The sequence below is a fragment of the Quercus lobata genome, chromosome 6 (genome assembly GCF_001633185.2).
Source record: "Quercus lobata isolate SW786 chromosome 6, ValleyOak3.0 Primary Assembly, whole genome shotgun sequence".
Taxonomy (NCBI): domain Eukaryota; kingdom Viridiplantae; phylum Streptophyta; class Magnoliopsida; order Fagales; family Fagaceae; genus Quercus; species Quercus lobata.
Genome location: NC_044909.1, coordinates 51,224,241 through 51,245,645, shown reverse-complemented (window position 1 = coordinate 51,245,645; position 21,405 = coordinate 51,224,241). Strand labels below are relative to the sequence as shown.

Below are 21,405 nucleotides of genomic sequence, written 5' to 3'. Positions count from 1 at the left end.
TTATGTAAATTTATACTAACACTATTTATTTTGCATTTAATTTTTTATTTTCCTTTACGTATCTTGAAGATGAAGTAAATGAATGGATGATAATTGTTGTGTGTGAAGAAAGAAAAACAATTAAAAAAATAAAATTTTAATGAAATGTAGTGTAAAATAAATAATCTGATGTGAGATGTTTTAAAAAGTAAGCATGTAGAATAAAAAAGTAGGTTCTTATGCTAAAATAGACATAACTCTTTTGCACGAGTTGATATGAATACTCTAAACTTAGTAAAAAAGTTATATCAACAGTGGATTTAGACAAGAACCAGCAATAATTTATCACTTAAGTTTTATTGCGAAACTATTGTGTTTTTTTTCCCCTAATATGTGAAGCTATTGTGTCTGTAACTTGTAATGTCTTACATAAAACTACTTTTTAATTAATTAAGAAGAAATGAAGGCATGTTAGAACCCTCTTTCCTTTCCCTTGTGTGTGTTTATTTTTCAAAAAAAAAAAGAATAAGTAATTGTTTCACATTTTTTAAGAGAAAATGTTGAGTATAGTATAACTTGTACTATCCTCATTTAAAAATTATCATGACTTTTGACTTTTAATTGGAATTGTAATGTGTTTTTGTGTTAGTTTCTTAAAAAAAAAAAGAAAAAAAAAAAGAAGAAGGGTAATTTAGTCATTATGAATATTCTCATTTTCCCTCTCATATCCATCGCTTTTTTTGATTTCCCTCTCCTTTTAAAATAATTTAAAAATTAAAAAAGTCAGAAAAACAAGGAAACCATATCTAATATCAGTATCTTTAGCCACGTAATCTGCGCCGTCGGATAGGAACAAGTGACCTAAGCACTAATTGGCCCACTCCCCCAGCGGTAAAATCTGGCCAATGAAAGAAAGACACGTACGCATACCCCCTAATGTAATACTATGTTTTCTTCGGTTTTTTTGTTTTTTAGCAAACTGTTGCTAGAAAATTTTGGCGGGCAAATTCGTGAATTTCAAATAAAGACCAAACCCTAGCGTCCCTCTCGTTTCTCTCTCTCTCTCTCTCTCTACCAGCTCTCTCTCTCTCTCTCTCTTCTCTCAAATTTTCTCTGTGATTTTCTCCAGGGTTTCGCCTCGAAATCCATGCTGTTATGAGGTTAGTGCTTCTCCGATTTTCTCGCTTTGATACGATTTTGGGATTATATTTTCTCGTTTCTGTTTTGTTCCGATCTCTGACGAGCTTTGATTTCTGCGGTCTTATGTTGTGTCTTTCGCTTTCGATTTTAGTCCAACTCTCGGGTTTTCGGGATTGCAATCGAATTCTTCTTAGGGTTTTATGATGAGTTTTAGGGTTTCTGATGAATTTTAGGGTTTCGTGATTGCAGAGAAATGAATTGAAGATCGCTGTGGAGATTCTTTCTCCAATTATTATGTAAGCATCGTTGTACTCAGTTAAGCTTATTTGTTTTTTATAAGTTTCAAATAGTTCATTTCTGTGAGCAATATTAGGGTTTTGCTTATTATTTATTTAATTTTGTGTGTTATATTTTTAATTTGTTGCATTATGTTTATCTGAATATGGAAGATTCTTTTTGAATTTTTATGTTTCAGGTTTAATTTAATTGGTAGTTGATTAAATTCAGAATTGAAGATTTTTGGAATTAAAGAACAAAATGGGCAAAGTTTCCCCAAAAGAAAGGGAATCGAAGAATTCTAAACATAAAAAGCGGTTACGGGGTTCGAGCAACAAGTATTTGAAGCCAGGTACTCTTGCTCAGCTTCGGTACAGCAAGGCTTCGGCGGCCAGGTCTTGTACCGATCTTGGGAGGAAAAGGGTGGCTGTGTTGGATACCAAGAAGTCGGAGAGTAATCTGGCTCTTGAAGATAGTGTTATTGATAGAAGTCCTCTAATGCTGTCTCCTGGGAATTTGGTTAGGGAGAGCAGTTTACTAGGAACACCCAAGGTTATCGATAAAAGCCCTTTAATGCTGTCCCCGGTGAATTTGATTAAGCAGGGCAGTTTCTTTGGAACGCCAAAGGTTATCGATAAAAGCCCTTTAATGCTGTCTCCCGCGAAGTTCGTTAGGCAGAACAGTTTCCTAGGAACACCCAAGACACCTCGAGTTGAAGATTGCATGTCTGAGTCACGACTGGAGTCACTTCCAATGGATTTGCTGGTATTCCTTCTTTGTCTTACATTTTTGTTTCTCTGTGTTTTTCCCCTTAAAATATTTTGGCTATGTGTTTGTTAGTTATAACTCACTTGTTTATCTGGAACCATGTAATCTTGAATATGTTTCCTATCTTATTTGGAACCTGGATACTATGTTAGACAGTCCAACCTTCTATTATTGTTGTGTTCGTCTTGTGCATGGTAATCACCTGAACATGGTCTAGACTTTTGCTCTTTTTATTATTTTTGCAAATATGTATTCTGGTGTGTCTGTTTATATGTATACCCTCCTATAGAGGGTGTTTTCATTTAAGATTTTGATTGAGGCAGTAGTTATTGCACAGACTATACCGTGATAAGTTGTAATGAACACTAGGAGTACAACATACGTGTGAGTAGAATGATGGAAGGAAGGTAGAGGTTTAATGTCTAGACCCTTTACCTAGAAGTTATTTTAATTTAAGGTGTACGTTATGCAAATGTTTTTCTTGTTTCAGATGTTTCTGATAATTTTTTTCATATTTATTCTCTGTTTTGCATTGTCATTATCATGTATTACTCCATACATTTTGAGTTTCTTAACATGTTGAGCAAGGTCTTTAGAGTTGAACTGAGTATATGGTATGCGGCTATATCTATTTTTTCATGGTCAAATCCAGTTACTGTGGTTGTTTGTTTGATTATTTTCCACTCCTTTTACGTGTGAGGCGAGGATGATTTGTCTTGTACCATAGGATGCATGCTTTTTCACAGAAATGTTCTATATTCTGGATATGTGAGGATGTGATTTGATCTTATAGAAAAGATTGGAAAGTACTCTACTTAATACTCCTTAAGTTCTTTGTTCTATAGTGAGCTCAAGCAGCGCTAGAAGGGAATCCTTCTCCTCAAAGGATGAGGACAAGGCAGGTTTCATAAAAGAACACTATTTTAATAGTAACTTCTTAATAAAAATTCTGGAATAGTTTTGATTTTTATTCTTTACAAAAACCTAAGACTGGATCTTTAATTTTATGCCCATAAATTTCCAACATGTACACAACACATTCACATATCTTCTTGTGTCATGTTTGTAGGTTTCTGTATGTTGTACTTTTGCATGTATCGTGCACATTGTGCCCCTAAATATGCATGTGTAGTTCTTTTTTGTTATATGTTATCTTTGTGTGTGTGTGTGATATGCTTTTTTTGAGTTACTGATTCTTGTTTCTTTCATGAATTTGAGGTTAAAATACTTTGCCACTTGCACCATGACCAACTGAGGGCTGTTTTTCATGTTTCTCAAAGAATTAGAAAAGCTGTAAGTACATCTCTGTCTCTCTATTTGTGCTTGTATTTGGATCAATTATGATTCTGAGCTGATGGATGGTCCTGTTTATACTGCCGTTGACAGGTTGTGATTGCAAGACAATTCCACTTTAATTATACTACTCCTGATCGTTCTCGACAGGAGATGTTAAGAACAGTAACCCCACAGCCAACAGAACACTGGCCTTTTGTTAGGTGATTATCTCAAACTTTAAAATTGTGTTGTCATTTTCTGTTAAATATCTATTTCTGCTTTTAATACTTGTCCTTTTTTTTCCTCTCCCTCATTTACCTGTTCAAATGATATTTTTGCAGCAAGGGAGATGGGAAGGGTATTTGGATGCCAAGCCCACATACCCCAAAAGCACCAAGGCATGGTCCTCGGCCACCTTCTCGTCTCAAATTCTCTGAGATGAGGCAGGTTGCAGCTGTTCTATTCCCTGAATCAGCTTTTCCTTCGAGATGCATGGTGCCGTCTGCATTGCCAAAGCCTTTATGCAAATCCTTGGCTTCTAATCGAGTTCTATTCTATGAGGATGAGTTATGCCAGGCTGTTGCTCAAAACAAACTCCGTTGATTTCATTCTGGTTTCTTATTGCCTCATGTTCCTCTGTATATAGTTTGTTTTGATTCTCTATAGGTGGTCATAGTCAGGGTAGGGATTATGCAATTTTGTAGTTTTGTTGGGGCAGTTTTAGGTGATATGAAACTTAAGATTTGTGTTAGGGTTGGAAGATTCAGATGATGGTTGTGGGAATAACGTATTTCAAACTGGTTACTTGTATATTGCCTATATATGTTTGAAAGAATTGTAAGTTGTTTCTTAGCAGGAAAATTTGTACTGTCATTTTAGTTAAATTTTAAAGTATCAAGGGTTCCCTGGTATTTTCTTTGTTAAAGCAGTATGATGTTCGAAGGTCCTGATCTAATAATGCTGCTGCTTGTATTATCCATGTTTTTTCATGTTCTTGTTTCCTATTGTGCGTTTCCAATATTTATTCATATTGCTTGCCTTGTGGATGTGGATTGGTATTTTGAAACTGCTACCTGTTTTTTGGGATGGGGCATGGGGGCACCACTAGGTATTAGGTAATGATAATTGATAAATAGAAATGAATCTTACAAACCCTTACCTTTATATTCTCGGTTTTATAATAGTTTGTAACTCTATTTCTAATTTCATCTGTAAAATGAGGTTGTGTCTAGTGAGTAGTGAGTATGTTATGCTTTGATTTTATAAACTCAATAGTTTAACTTTTTTTTTTTTTTTAGTTGTTGAAAATACTAAGTATCTTTAACACATATACGGGAAGAGAGAAGGTCTCAATAGTTTAACTAATTAAGCCTTAATCCCAACTTTTCTAAAACCCATAGGCTTCAGATATATTGCTACAGTGGAAATTTCGAAGGAATTACCCAGGGTATGTTTTTATTTTTTGTTTTTAAATTTTTCTAAAGAAGAAAGCATACTGAAGATGATTACATGGAACGTTAAAAAGTAAGATTTAGGCAAGTGGTCACTTCTACTATTATGATCTATATAGAACTGTTGCTTGTGGGACATTTCCTCCTTTTTTAGTAAGCCTTAAAGGCTATTAGCTAGATTAGCCAGTTTGGTGTTGGTGTTGGTGTTGGTGTTGCTAGGAGTGTGCAGCCAACCCGCCAAAACCGACCTAACCCAATCTAACCCACTGGGTCAAGTTGGTTTTTAGGGCTTGGTGGGTTAGATTGGGTTACAAATTTTTTTTTGATAGCGGGTTGGGTTGGGTTTGCGTCATAAAATTCCAAACCCAATCCGACCCACTCATATATTTAATATATATATTTAAAATATATTATATAATTAATAAATTTTTTAAAATAACTAGTTCTTCCTATCCTATTTAAAAGTCAATTAGTTCACACAAACCCTAGTACATTACTATTGTTGTTTAGTCATTAGTGTTGTTTGCCTTTAAGGAGTTACATTGATACTAATCTTTGGGTTTTTTTTAGTATATTTATATTTATATTTTTTTACTCAATTTAATAATAATAATAATAAATTTGTCCAATCCATGGGTTCAACCCGACCCATGTGGGTTGGGTTGGGTTGAATTTTTTTGACCCACCATGGTGGGTTGGGTCAGGTCAAAAAATCCCCTTAACCCGACCCATACACACCCCTAGGTGTTGCTGTTATACTTGTATCTGTTTTTTTTTTTTTTTTTATCTGTGCTAGACTTTTCGTTGGGGAAATAGGGGAAAAAAAAGAGAGTATATAATGAGCTAACCCCTAAAATTCTAGGAATTCTAGGGTACAACCACTTAGAAGTGACCCACTATTGGAGTGAATCACAAGCATTAAAGATAGTGATGATGGTCACTTTACAAGTATAAGTGTTTAAGAGGGAGTTTCACACATATATATATTTAAATTAGACTTGAGTAGAATTTCTATCTTTTATAAAATAAAATTAAAAAACGAAAAGAAAAGATAGTGATGATGACGATTATCATTTTGTGCAAAGTGCAGAATAAGGCCAAGTAAATGGTTGTATATATCGATGTAGACGAGTTTAGTTGCCGGAAGATTTTTATTGAGATTAACCATTTGGGAGGAGAGCCTGCAGTTGAAGAGAATTGCTGCTTGGTTCACAGATGCTGGTTTCAACTTCTTTGTAAGCCTCCTCCCAGTGTCCTTTGAATCAGCAAACACCCAAGTAAATAGTGGTGGTATACTTGTCACTCCAATCCTTCTCGCACCCAATGCCATAAAGTTCCTGCCAATTATTTACTTTAACCCTGTTTGAATGTCACGAAAAAGCGAAAACAAAAGAAAAAAAAAGTTTTTCTTTTTACACCCTTTAAAATGAATTTTTTACTTATAATTTCATGGTATGAAATTGTCTGTGTTTTGGATGGATAGAGTTACAATCACCATCAACGTAAAAAAAATTCTTTGCATATGATTGTTCTTTTGTAAATTCTTATTAATTTGGCAATTATGGTCTTATTTTCTTGGTATGCGTCTTCTAGTATGCGCTATTCTACTACAAATTAAGAGTTGCAATTCCAAATTGGGGATCATAAGTTGAACTAATGACCATAATTGTCTCCCACTGTATTAATAAGCACTCGGGATGAAAATTTGGAAAGACCGGTCTATTTGTAAATAGTCTCTTCCTTACTTCTTTATATTGGTGCACTCACATGGTGACCATGCAGTAAGTACCCAACCAATTTTCTTGATAATTTGTATCTAGATCACATTGTCTTCTGTGCTTTCAAAAACATTCCTGCAAGAAACTCAAGACGAATTGATATCATACCAAAACATCCTGAATGTAGACACAAAATAAGTATTTGCAACACATCACTCCCAATGCACAATATGTATATTCCTTTGATAGTGTAAAGATCATTCTGTCATCACTCGTTTTTGCCTTCATTTTCTTTATTTAATTCTTGAACATCTTTAACTGATTTGAAAATGTTAAGGTGGACTGATAATAAAGAAATCAAATAATATGATTGGCACGGAATTTGGAATGAAATATTAGAAGAAAAGCAAATTGAAGATCAGAGTTGGAGTTACTGTCATCATGGATGTGAGAGGATCACATTCGGAACCACCAGAGGCAAAGCTTATGCCACTAAGAAGCTCTTGAAGTTGCAAGTTTGAGTTCAGAAGATTAAGCTGGCAAGAGCTCCTTGAGACCAAATCCTTCAGGTGAAGATTGTTTCAGAATCTCTTAAAAAAAAAAAATATATATATATATATATATATTTATTTATTTATAGCCACAAGCCATGATGATATATGAAGAGATGAGAAGATGCGTCTGACAAAGGCTTTATTTATGCCAACAAAAAATGTCACATTGAAGTCTTTTAAGAAAAGAAATGAGAATCTACGTACATGGTGGCATGCATGATATTCCTTTTGCCCTTTTGCCATGCTTCTCCTGAGAATGTTGGACCAAGTAAAAGACAAAAAGTTCAGAAGTTTTTAATTCAAAAAGTAGAAAAAATACTATTCACAGATTACTGTTCACGGATTACTGTTCATTGACACTGTTCATGACACTGTTCACTCTGAAATCTTGCCTATTTAAGGGAGGTTGTCCCTTAAATTTCAGGGTTTTTCAAGTCAAGTTTTAGTTCTGATTTCTCTTCCCTTAGAACTAGCCTTCTTAGAGAGAGAACTCACCTTACTTCCACTACTACTACCTTGTTCACCCTTATTCACTACAAACTTTGTAATCCTACAAACCTTGTAACTATGACTAGTTCAAGCTTTGTAACTGTTAACCTGTAACTGTTGAGATCTTGTATTCACTACTACTGTAGGTGTTTGTTCTACTTTCAATAACAAGTATTTTCAGTTTTATGTTCATTATTTTACTTGTTGCTACCGCCACCTTGGACAGATTACCGCCATACCGGACGATTCTAAATTGCTTTCATTTACTTTGAACTATTGTTCTCATTTACTTTGAGTTATTTTCATATATACTTGGCTGGTTCTACCGCCTTATAATTGTTCTTACTTTCAAGCTATTTACTTTTCTAGTTACTTACATTATTTTCTTTACAATATTACTGTGCTTCCGTCTCTTCCCATTAACTGTGCGTCCCCTTCCCCCTTTATGGTATTAGAGCCACTCTTTTCTGGCCAGTGGTAGTGTTGTTGTGTCTTTGTTTCTTGTCCGTGTCTATCCGAACGCTTGATATTCCGTTGTTGTGTTCCCTTCTTACCGTCGTTGGCGCCACCCTAGTCGTAAAGTGAATTCCTAGAACCAAACTGTAAGGCCCGTTTGAGCCAAGAGAGGGCGTGTAGGGCACTGTGTATGTGTGTGATGCAAGGCCAGTTCATTTAGTAGAAACTAATAGAGTAGTTTTGGCATTACCTAAGAAGTCTGAGAGAACCCTTCCATTTCTATACCTTCCTGCTTCCAGTAGGTTTTCTTCCTTTGAAATCACTCCCATATCGAGGGAAATTCAAATTGCACTTCAGTATAGTATTGATACATTTGTTGGTTCCTGTATCCACAATTGAATCTCCAAACACAAAAACCGCTGGAACTCGACCTGTTTCATTTTTAGGTAGTATCATGGCACTTACATCATTCATGGCACTTACATCATTAAGGAAAAATATAATGATGGAGAATATAATGAATTAAGACTAAAGAGGAAGAAGCAGAATTTTCAGGGTGGAACTTCATTCTAATATATGAAAATCTACTTTCTTCTTCAAGTTTACTAGGGAAAAGTAGAAGAGAGAGTTTTGAAGAAATGAGTTTTCTGAAAAATCAGTGACAAAATTGTCAATGCAGGAACTTTCACCATGAGCTTGAGTTTGGTGTCAGCATCTTAATTACTGAACGCAAATATGTTTTCTTCGTTAGAATTTAAAGGTAAGAGTGCATATGGTTAAGTGCTCTTGATATTTTGGTAAATGGTTGCCATGGTGGGCAGAGGTGGACTTTCGAAAGATCCAATGGCTGCCAAGTTGTTTGCTGCACTCCAAGCAATTCAATTCGCAATAGACTTGGGCTTTCAAGTTTCAACAGATGATTCTTGAAGGAGTCTCTCTGCTTGAGATCAATGCAATGAAGTCAGACAAAGTGGAAAATTCTTGATTAGGACACATGGTTGCTGATGCCAGAAGACTAATGCAAAATTTCATAAGTTGGGAATCAAACCATGTTAAAATTAAACGGCCTGCTAATCAGGCTGCTCATCTCTTATCACAATATGCTATTAATCTTACTGAATGCCATTACTGGGTGGAGGAAGTCCCTTCTTTCCTTGAGTCCCAGTTGATGATGTATTTGATTTGATTAATGAATGACTTTGCTTTCTGTTCTCAAAAAAGTACATAGAATCTAAATTAGCTTCTAATTGTAACATAATTTCATTCCAAGTGTATTTTAATCTATATCTATATAATATTTATATTTGAAGTATAACATTTATTATTGCTACGCTATTTTTGAGCCACATTAGTGTAACATTTTGGTTCATTCAATCCACTTCGGTCTATTTCGGTTCCAATCGGTCCAATTCAATTCTTTTTGGTTCATTTTGGTCCCATTCAATCCACTTCAGTCAATTTCAAACTAATTGGGCCTTATGTTGATTCTTTTTGTAGGTTACATTTTCAATTTGGGCTCAGAATTTTATTATTTATTCTTATTTTTTGGGTTGAAAAGTATGAAAATTTATTCTGTTTGCGCCAAACTCTTTTGTTTTGGGCTAAAAAATACAAATAAATAGGCATTAGAAATTAAATATAAAAGTTCTAAAAATAAACAATAAAAATGATAAACATTGAAAAGACTACCTTAAAATTCAAGTTTTAATAATATAGGCATTATACTTATATTTTGAAAGAATAAAAAATGCTACAATTCTAAACTTATATAATAATTTAAATTTAATGTAACATATTACATGTGTTCCATAGAATGAAGGTGTACATTATTTTAAACTATCCTTGGATATGCTTAAATTAATCAATTGATTATGGTATATTCTAAAAAAGTCATGTTAATAACATATGTCATCTTCATCATTTATATAAAACAATATTGTAGTTATGTAATTTAACTATAACTATAATATTGTTTATACAAATGAAGAAGATGACATATATATATATATATATATAGTTGTTGACTGTAAAATGCATTATATGTTTCATCACATAAAACTTAAAAAAAAAACATTTTAAATAACACATGTACTATTTAACCGAAAAATTTTACATTATATTTTTATAAAATAATCATATTACATTTTCTTATGCATCACGGAAGTTTGCAATTAGTTTTTTATTTTATTTTATTTATTTATTTATAAATTTTGGTGTCAAGTAACCCGTTCATAATACTCAAAATGAAAACTGAGAAGACCACTTTACTCATTGAACACTTTATCTTAACTATTATTTAATTCTCTCACAAATATTGTTTAATTCTCTCACTTAGGTAAGATCACTTTGTAATTACTATTGTTTAATCCTTCCTAGTGACCTCATTCTTGCTTGAGTCTCCTATGTTGAGTATAAGCAATATGTGGAGTGTGGTCACGAATGGATTTTATTATTATTATTATTATTTTGAATTTCTAGAATTTGTAAAAGCATGGAGGGGTGGGCTTAGGTCTGTGATATCATACCCAAAATTGATTTTTGTATAACGAACTCACAGTACATAACAATAACATTATGATCTAACAGCTACATTTCACATTTAGTTTTTTTTTTTTTTTTTTTAATATATAAAAGAAAAACTCCTAAAGGCATGTGATTATCGAAAAAGCTCCAAAAATGCATGCCTTTGGCAAATGTGCCTTGTTTTAGAGGCAAAAGCCACTGAACTTCTGGGGTGCTTTTTGCCAAAGTGTCATAATTCAACCTTAAAATTTCAACTTTTTTATTTATTTATAAAATTATTAACTGACAAGTTACTCATGCAATTTGAACCCACGATCTCATTTCCACCTAGCACTTGTAAGGAGAGAAGGTGCCAAGTGAGCTAGAACTTGTTAGCCTCAAAATTTTCAACTCCTAGTTGACTGTTCATTTGTCTGTGCCATTTGAAGTTGTTTTTCATTGTTTCAAGTTACTTGGTCTCACATGGAGATACAGAGTATTTCTAGCCAATAGGATCTCTTAAAAAGATGAAGAAAACTGAAAGAGAGAGAAATATTTAAGAGTTACAGAAACTATCCAAGGAGTACATCCTGTCTTGTTCCTACTGGCATCTAAGTTTTTATCTTATATGGTTTGAGGACTCAAACTTATGATATCTAAATTTTTTGTTTATCTTTTTGCTGTGAAGGTATTGCACAATGATCGATAATGAGTGGTGCATAACAATTTGGGAAAAATAATATAGTATATATATAGTCAGACCAGCCAGACCGCCAACAGCTTACATAGGACTAAACACTACGTGACAATTGGCAATTTTAGCCACCAGGTGGACATATAGATACAATTAATAATGCGATAGCCTACCATAAAATCGCCTTGGATGTGTTCGGTCATCCATGGCTATAAGCACTTCTACTGGACCACTTGACCCATTTTCAATGGCCCAGGTCCAAGACTCAAGGTCTTCAACAGGAAAAAGAGAGTGGGTCAAGCATCAATTTCCGAGCAAGTTCAGCCTGTCTTATGTAGTATGGATTAGGATGGCTCCAAACCAAATCATGAGTATTCCCAAATTTTCCACAAGGACATTTAATTTGAGGGACCCATCAATAATGGGGTCCTGACCCTGATGTTTTGCAATAATCAATCACCGCAAGTACATATTTATGAGACGATAATTATAGATCGTACACTCACACTCACACTCACACACACTTCCAAATTTAGCACATCCATGTGGTTAAACAGTGGAACCAAACCATTGGTAGCATTTTAAGCTACATCAACTAATCATCATCTTTCTTTTTGAGCCAATAAGATGGTAGTAATTCACTAATTCATGATTTCGCTCAATAAATATACATTATAATAGAAAGTTTCTTAGCAGTTAGTACTTTATGAAATCTCAAGAAAGGTTAAGCAGTGGTACTTCCAACCTTAGATGCCCAAGCCATTCGACCACTTTCCTAGCTCTACAAATAATTTATGAATTCTGACTGCAGCCTTTCATGCATGGCTTCAACATAGAATTAGAAGAAAGTCATCTCCATAAGTCGCATGAAACAATTTTTTAATGAAACAGTCTCATGAGACTGCAGCCAATGGTGTGTGTATGAATGTACCAGTGTACAGATTTGAGACCAAAAAAACTGTCAGTACAACCAATAGTCCAAATACTTCCTGAAAAGTAAATGTGAGAATGCAAGGTAGAAGTGTCCTGCAAATTATAAAAGATACACCGAAAATAGGCAAACTGAGGAGTCCAAAAATTCATGGAAAGTAAATGCCTGAATCACATCATAAATAGCATTGAATGAAATGTACCTCCAATGCATCAGTGAATTATAAAAGAAGGGATCAATTCAATTTTCCACTATGGTAAGTCACTGACATCAAGAACAAGGAGGTCTTGCGCCTGTGACCTTTTAGTCAAATGGCATTTTGTTGGTATTTTTGGATTCGAGTTACATCCAATGTAACTTCCTAAGAGTTATACCTTTTCTCTAACCATAAATCTTATAGAAGATTTAAGGGTGAATAGACACTGCTTGCAATGTCATAAATGTTCTAAAAATTAATGAGTTACCAGAAAATGCCACAACTTGACTAAACTTGAGAAAAAAAATAGCAAGAATAATTAATAAAGATTTTGCTCAAACGTGTGAAAACAATAAGCCCAATATCCCTAGTAAAATACACAAATCACAACAATTCACAAAAAAGTGACTAATCTGATTTTATTTTTAAGGGAAGACTAAACATGTGAAAAATAAGGAATTTTAATACCAAAAAGAAAGAATAATCAATAAATATTTTACCCTTCAAAGAAAAAAAAAAGTTTCTCAACTAGTTTGAAAAAAACAAACAACAAAATGCCAAACAAAATACACAAAACAGAACAAATCACAAAATAATGACCAATGCTCTGTTAATGAATGTAATTAACATCAATAACAAACTCAAAAGATCAATCCACCACACCATGTATAACTTGGACCCATCTCTATATTAAATATACAAAGACAGACATGTTGCAGTTCTGAAGTTCCCATTCATCTTCACCAAACTTTCAATTTTCATAAACTGAGTCAAAGTGTAGTATATGAATCACAATCGAGAAAATCTCTCCCAGAAGAGTGCATCATATTGTACCTCATTAGCAAAAATGCTAACAGCAAAAGAAAAACAAATAGAATCGACTTTTGTTTCTGTTAGTAGGAGTGGACAAAGGAGTTATAGCCCTAAGCCCTAAGCCCCAAGCTCACCCCAAGAACCTAGGATAGCTTGGGGACATACGAAACTGATATCCACTGATAGAACCAACTTATTCACAAAAGAGGTTTCCGGAGAAATGAAGTACAAAAGCTTACAGATTAAGTAATATGAACTGAAATAATTGGGAGCAGAAAAAAGTAATATACACATATGTACACATTGAGCAAAAGAGAATAGCACAGAATGGTAAGACAAGACAAAAATAAAATTGAGAGAAGCAGATGGGTTTTTTATTCACACCATAGGCACCCAAAAACAATTCATTACATACAAGAGAGCAACACATTATTTTCACGCGGATAAATATAAGAAATGGCTAAGAATACTGATGAAATTCTCAAAAGCAGAGGTCTTACAGAGAGGAACCAGAGCTTTATCTTTCACACACCTAGTACCCACGGAGATCATTACACCCAACATAGAGCATGAAAGCCAAACAGAGAGCAAGAATCAAATTCCAACAAAGAACCACGGTTTCTCCTCTTAACAAGTTTTCAAATGCAGCAAAGAAACTAGATTTCTCATTTGCCATAGCACACCACAACATTCCAACAAACTTGGGCAGAACTGAATTTGCTGCATTTGCTTAATTGTGAATTCCAACTGATTAATGCACTGTCTAAACTTCTTCAAACCTGAAGTTATGAGCATATCCTTGAAAATGTCATTACCAGCAGAACAAAAACCATCGACAGCAATCTCAAACTTGTCCATTAAATGAAAGACCCTAAACCCAATTTTTTTTCTTCTTTTTTTTTGGTAATTTCCACCGTGAATTTGTGAAACAGAACCCTAATTCTTGACTCTTCTCTCCTCCAACCTAAACAATTTTGAACCCTAAAACTCTAATTAATCTCCAAACAAAGTAGTAAAAAACAAAGTAGTAAATCACCTAATCGAATTCCCATTCATCAAAAGACATTAGATTTCCCAAATCTCCACAAACCCTAAACCCTGCACTCAAACGAAAAACCCTAAACCTAGCAAATTCACTAAAAATCCTCTTCATTTCCACACAAAGGAAAAGAGAAAAATAAAATAAGAAACAATAAACAGACAGATATTTTATATATACGAAATTACGACTGATTGCCACCACATCGACGCTCCAGAATGATCAGTTCAGCGAGGCTCGTCCTCTCTCCGACCGGAATTCCCGGGCCCACCCGACAAAGAGGCCAGCAAATTGAGATGTCCTGGAAGGTAATTTCCAACTCTGGCTGCCGACGCCTCGCCCATCGGCTGCTGATGTTGATGATGATGGTGATGAGTCATGAACAGCGAAGGCTGCTGCTGGGCCGCCACCATCTCGGGTGGCGGCACCGCAGCAGCAGCGGCAGCAGCAGCAAAGGTCCAGAAGTCGGGTCTAGCTGGGACAGCCCAGAACCCACCGGCACCACCGGAAGTGGAGCCCACTATGGAGCTCATGCTGGAAGTGTCGTCTTTGCCGTTACCGTCCTCGTCGGTACGCACGCGCTTCCCTAAGATGAAAGGGGCAGGGCTTAGCAAAGTGGGTTTGTGGTCGGATGTAGAAGGAGAGGACAGTGAAGCTGAAGTTGAGTTAGTGGCTGAGCCTCTGACGGAGACTGAGACCGTGGAGAAGCTAGCTGGGGTTGTGCCAGTTCCGGTGGCGGCTATGATAGAAGGCTCGGCTTGACGGAGGAGCCACTCGATGGTTTGGCCGTCAGACTTGTGGCCAAGCTCGCGTGTCAGCTGGAACACACGTGCGGCGCATATGATCGGCATCCGGATTCGCCGTCCACGTCCGTCAACCTTGCTGTGACGGTCCTTTGAAGGAGGCTTCTTTACGGCCAAAGCTCCGTTTCCTGGCGGCTGCTGCTGCTGCCTCTGTGGGTCGATTATTGCGCCGTTTGTCACGCCGTTATTCGCTCCGTCCGAATTAGACATGGGTCTTTTTAGTCTTCCCTAGAGAGATAACGAGAGAGAAGACAGAATTATTTTAATGAGAAAGGAGAGAGAGAGAAAGAGTGTATTTGGTTGTTAGAGAGAGAGAGAGAGTATTGTTTCAGTTTGAGAGAGAGAGAGAGAGAGAGAGTGTGTGTTTCTGGGAGAGAAGGGGAACAGAGGGACTAATGATTGAGCGGCAGGAGCTGGTGGAGACAGAGGAGGGCACATGGGTGGTGGGGCCCATTTTCACTCACCACAGCTCATTGTAGCTTAGCTTCTTCCTCTGCTTCCTTTCTCTTTATTTTTATTTTTATTTTTGTGTGTGCGTGTGCTACTATTCTCACGCGCCGTTTCAAAGCTCCTTTGTTTGTGTTACTAGTACTAGTATACAATGTTAATTCACTTATTCCTTACCAGTTTACCAGTTACCACTTACGAAACAAGTTACCCTCCCCCCCCCGCAACAACGAAGCAAGTTACTCTCCTACCCCACAACCCCAATCAATCTGCAGAGGGATTTAAGTCGGGTATGTCAGACTGGGACCTACTTTGTTTCCGTACTTTTTGAATTGAAGGTTTGGGTATGATCCAGCTACGTCCGGGAAGTTTCTCCATCCACTCATATTTCACCACCTTCTTATCATAGGACAAATTTATAAAGTGAGTCATTTACAGTCGTTAAGGGATGATTTTACTGCCTAAAGCACAAAATTAGTGTCTCATCACCAAAAATAAAAAAAAACAAACTTCCATTTATTAAAATATTGAAATCAACCAATTTTCTTATACAAATATGTGGCAACTACTGTATTTTTTATTTTTTACTTTTCAGCTCCATAAATTTCTGTCTCGCTTTTGACAAGTTTTTAACTAAATTTATTTATTTAGAGGTAAGATTGTGTCTATCGCCTATCTCATATTTTGCTAAAAAGTGGGAACTTTGCATGATATATAAGACTCTTTTTAAATAACTTAATTTATTTGTTTTTGTCCTGCCTGCAAATAAACTATCCAAATTACAAAGATGACAACTCGTTCCAACCAAATGCCTCAAAATACAAAATTGGTCTATTTAGTAGAGCACTCATTCTTTTTTCAACAAGATAGTTTATGATGTTTCTAGCATATGTAACCATCTTCTATAAGAGGTGATTGCATATACCTAATACACAATTGGTTTTCTCATCACAACCACAAATCAAGTAGAGAATCGTATCATTTGAAAGTCTTTTTATGCTAGCTTATATATATATATATATATATATAAACATTGTTCAAGGTTTGAAATCTTTAATCAATACTTTGAGTCACCCCAAATGAAATGATCAAGCAAAACAATCAAAATGGAAGAAACATAATGCTATACTCTCACAACTCCTTCTAATCCTTATTAGCCACTAACTTTGATATCTATTTCTAGGGTTCTGTTAACGGATGTCCCTAGAGTATTTATTAATGGACTATTTTAGAAAACTTTTAATACCACTTTTATAGAAAATATAAAAAATTGTAAAAAAGGCCAATTTTTTTTTTTTCTCATAAAAAGTTTCTAAAAATATTTTCTAAACCAATGCTACTAGGGTATTCATTAAAATTTCCCTTATTTCTAATATTATTCTTTAGAGCAGACTTATATGCTAGTATCTATTCTAAACCCTAATGTAAAAGTATTGAGTTTATGTGGATGTAATGGCCCAAGAGGTCTAATTATGTTATAAGCTCATGTTAGGCTAACCCTAAATTCTAGTCCCTATATACCATGTTAGGGATCACTGTAATAGATGACTTGAATATACAATAATGATGTAGCTGCTACGACTTTATTTGTGGATGTAGGCCATTGGCAAACCACATAATCCCCTATTTTATTCTCTCTTTCTCACTTTCGCTTCTTTATATTATTTTATTCTTGTCTTTAACAGGATATTAGAGCCGATGGTTGTTGGTGGTGGTTCTTGGTAGATTGATTGTTGTTGTTGATTGTTCGCGGTAGTTTGTTAGTGTCGTTCTTGTAGTTGTTGATTAGTTTTGCTTGTTCTCAGCGACAGATCTGTGGTTGTTTTCAACCATCCCTTGCCTTTCTCGATCTTGTTTGTTCTCGATGGTGGGTGTCAAATTTGGTATTTGTTGTTGGTTTTTTTTTTGGGTGTATTTTGGCTTGTTTCAGCAGATTTGGCACTTCTCAGTTGTTTTTAGTGAATTCGACGTGTTCTGAAGCTGTTAGTGTTGGCCGTTGGCCAGAGCTTGGTCAGAGTTGACAGTGAATACCCCTGTTTGGTTCAAGGTTTAAGCTATTCCCTATCCAAGATAAGGATAACTTAATCCTTTGTTGGTTGTTTGGGTATAGATTTTGGTTGTCACTTATCCATGATAAGGATAACCTAACCCCTTCAAAACCTCAATTTGGTTTTGTTTGGTATTGAAGAGCTTCATCCAGTTCATCTCGTTTTTTGGTCAGTTCAACTTCAATTTTGGTCGGTTCACATCATTTTCAGTCTCTTCGAGCAAGTTGGCAGGTGTGTTCTTCTCTCTTTCTTGCTTTTGTTTTTCTAAATTATTTTATTTTCGTCTTTAACACCTAAAACTCCAGTTTTGGAGCAAACTTTCAAACAAAATTGTATGTCTGCTCTCAATAATACTTGGAATTAAAATTGCATGAATACTTTAAAATGCCTCAACTCCAAAGATAAATCAATGTAACAATTGAAGATTGTGCTATTAATTTTTTGGCTAAAGTGCAAACTACACCACTAAAACTTGGGGGGGGGGGGTTTGAATTTTATACTCTGAAGTTTTAAAATTTTGGATTTTACCCCCTGAAATTATATTCAATTAGCATCATAGCTCCTCCATCTATATTTTTCGTTAAGTATCACATAAACTTGTCATGCGTGTTAGTTCTTTCAATAAAATGATGCCATGTCATTTTTGGATTTAAGTTACAATAGTGATGTGACATCATTTTATTGGACATACTAAACACGCGTGGGAAGCTTAAGTGGCACTTAAAGGAAAATATGGATGAGGGGTTGCTCTCCAAATTCTGAAACTTTATGATATAAAATCTAAAGACTCTCAAACTTTAGGGGTGTAGTTTAAACTTTATCCTAATCTTTATCTTTTTCTCTTTTCTCTTGGTTTAAGACTCTAATAGTCATTGTATAATTACACGGCACTTTGAACTTTCTCAAACATCCAATAAAATTGGAAAAAAGAAAAGAGAGGGAAAAAAATTACTCAGCTTGCATGTGGATATGACTAAACCACTCATATTTTTCGTCCAAGTAAATGCCAACATGCTTTATCCAACAAGGGCTATGTAACTTGATGAAGGAAGAAAACAAACCTCCACATGGAGAGAAATCTTCTCAACTTGTTCAGTGTACTGTGGCAAAGCTTGAACCAATTCGCTTTCATCCCTAGATAAAATTCAAAGAAATGTCATAAGTGATTGAAGTTATGTGCAAAGCCGCATGATGAAATTAAGAAAACTTTTGACACCATGTATTTTTTTCTCCTTTTTGGCTTGAATCCTACTTAGGCAGCGTTTGGATTGCAAGTTTGCGTGTCCAGCATCTACGTTTCCCTTTTTTTTTTTTTTAGCCGTGATATTTGACTTTTTAGTAACACCAGTGGGCCCGTGCACTGTTCATGGGACCCACAAACCTCACTTTTCAACAACTTTTTTATTAAAAATGAGTCTCACGACACTATTTACACATTTAAAAATTATTTTGTTACAGTATTTTCAGTTTTCAGTTTTTAGTTTTCAGCAAAATAAGCTGTATCCAAACGAACCCTTAATTTCTAATGACCTCAGCAACTCATCTCCCATGTACATATTTATGAGAAGTAGTGAAATCGGTACAAAATGCATTTCAAATATCATAGATCAAAAGAATCATTAGAAAATCAGCAAAATTCACGTCATAATTCACAAAGCCTTGGAAAAGAAAATCAGCACCTATATCATTGCTAAACTCAATCTAACCTGTTCCACATACCATATCCATCTTCCCTTCATACTGTGTGTGTGTGTGTGTTCCGTGTTCCTCACTTCTCACATACCTGCTAGTTATCAGATACATTTTGATCACCTCTAATTGCATAACCTTTGTCTTCCTAAGTTCTATGCCATTTTTATAAGGGGTAAATCATCACCTAAAGGATCCTAACAATAATGAAACTAAAATAGCAACCTATCTCTACACAAATCCTCATCAAAGTTGTAAATAATATTTTCTTTCCTGGGTTTACTTATTTTACAGTCCCAAATACTATATCCTTCCTCACTTTTGATTATATTCCACAATTTATTTAACTCTTTATTTAACTCTTGTAAGAGAACAACATTTGTAATCAAAACACAATAGGACCCTACTTAATGTAACTTTTCAATCACAAGCAAGAAGCTTACCAATTTACTAGATAGTGACTTTTTGACTTATAGGCTTCATTTTTATTTTTGACAAGTAACTTAAAGGCCATTTTTTTGATTGACAATTAGATGAACCTTGTGGCTCTTTAATGACAACCTAACCCTCCACCTTGTGGCTCTTTAATGACAACCTAACCCTCCACCTTGCCATAATCAATTCCAAAACACAATGGTGACAATCAGATAAGCATCCAGTTCTATTGGACATATGCCATGGTATTGCTTAGAGAAAAAAAAACTACAAAATAGGTGAAATAAACAGTGATAATGTGTTAAATCCCTAACATTAAGAAACACTAATAAGCTAAAAACCATGTAACATGCAAAGTTCAACATCAAATGCCTGCACCAACCTTCTACTCTGTTAGATTTGCGCAGCTTTGATTTGTTCTTCAATATGAAGTTGATCATCTTCTCAAGCAAACGTTCACTAGCCTGATACTTCAGTTAGTGGAAAAAGGAATTCATGTCAAGATATTGAACTGAAAGAAAAACTATACAGCTGACCCTGTTATAATTTATAATCAAGATGGATAGAAAAATTATTGATTAATTAAAATTCTTTACAACTTTAATGAATAAAAGAATTCTTTTTTTGGACTTCCAGACAAAAACACAAAAAAATAAGATTTTTTAGATATTTATTAGTTAATAAATTGAACCATAAACAATTTTAATATGAGTGACATGTGTGTGTGTGTGTGTATATATATATATATATATATATATAAAGGTAAAAAGAAATGTAAAGGAGTGATGGAAACAAGAGAAAAAAAGAGGTTTAATGGAATGTTCAAAGAGGAACCTAGTTGAGACTTTGGCTTATGTGAACATAAATCAATGTAAGGAGTAATAGTTTCTGAAAGAAAAGAAAAGAATCTTAAAAATAGCCTAGGATTTGAAGGAAAAAAAGGTAATTAAATTGATTAATTCATATAATATTTAAAATAAGTATAATTATTTTATTCCTATAAATAATAGTCATAAGGAAATCTTTTGAAAAACTATTAGTTATAAAATATGAGAATTATTAATTATAAGTGGAATGAAATCCCCTCCCCTATATTTATTATAATAATTATAAAAAAGTAAATATTAATTATAAGGGGGTCAACTGTATATGTATTAGACATACATCTGCTGTAAGCCAGATCGGATCATGGTCCACCAGAAGGACATCCTTTCTTTCAGTTTGACCACCTGTTTTGCTGGGAACTTCATATGAAATATATGCCATCCATTAATATAAAAACACAAGACAAAAAGGGAGGAAAAAAAATGAAAAAGCAAACATAGAGGGGGAAAACACAAAAACAACATGAAGATATACCTTATACAAATATATATATATTTTTTGATAAGTATACCTTATACAAATATTTATTATCATCCATATCCAACATGATACATTGCATCGTAAGTCCATTTGTGTATGACAGGAGCAATCTATACATGCAAGTTCAACACACCCAATAAATTCAAACTGGAAGAGCATACCAAAAGAATGTCATGGCAGGAAAATTAATTTAACCTGATCAACTGATCTATTATGGAAAGTTGGGAGTGGTAGATTTGTATTTAGAAATACAGTTCCAAATTGCAGCAGCAAGCTTTGTAGTAGGCTAATGCCACTTTTTTTAGTCATCAAGTGCCTTGGCAGCATGATATTGCAC

General features: G+C 34.7%; 2 protein-coding genes across 3 annotated transcripts; one reads left to right on the top strand and one right to left on the bottom strand.

The window, feature by feature from the left end:
* The first annotated feature begins 973 nt into the window (after positions 1 to 973).
* LOC115950925 (F-box protein At4g35930) lies at positions 974 to 4,363 on the top strand. Of its 2 annotated transcripts, none has more exons than XM_031068201.1 (6): positions 974 to 1,139; positions 1,369 to 1,415; positions 1,595 to 2,160; positions 3,382 to 3,456; positions 3,550 to 3,659; positions 3,780 to 4,363. In XM_031068201.1, exons 3-6 carry the CDS (start codon positions 1,657 to 1,659, stop codon positions 4,039 to 4,041), a joined length of 951 nt encoding a protein of 316 aa, XP_030924061.1. In that variant the 5' UTR covers positions 974 to 1,139; positions 1,369 to 1,415; positions 1,595 to 1,656; the 3' UTR covers positions 4,042 to 4,363. The 2 variants fall into 2 exon arrangements, with proteins under 2 accessions (XP_030924061.1, XP_030924063.1); XM_031068203.1 differs by having other exon boundaries at positions 1,353 to 1,415.
* Positions 4,364 to 13,594: 9,231 nt separating this feature from the next.
* Positions 13,595 to 15,629, bottom strand: LOC115995029 (transcription factor TCP7-like). Its single transcript, XM_031119430.1, has one exon. It carries the CDS (start codon positions 15,292 to 15,294, stop codon positions 14,509 to 14,511), a length of 786 nt encoding a protein of 261 aa, XP_030975290.1. The 5' UTR covers positions 15,295 to 15,629; the 3' UTR covers positions 13,595 to 14,508.
* Between the last annotated feature and the right edge of the window lie 5,776 nt (positions 15,630 to 21,405).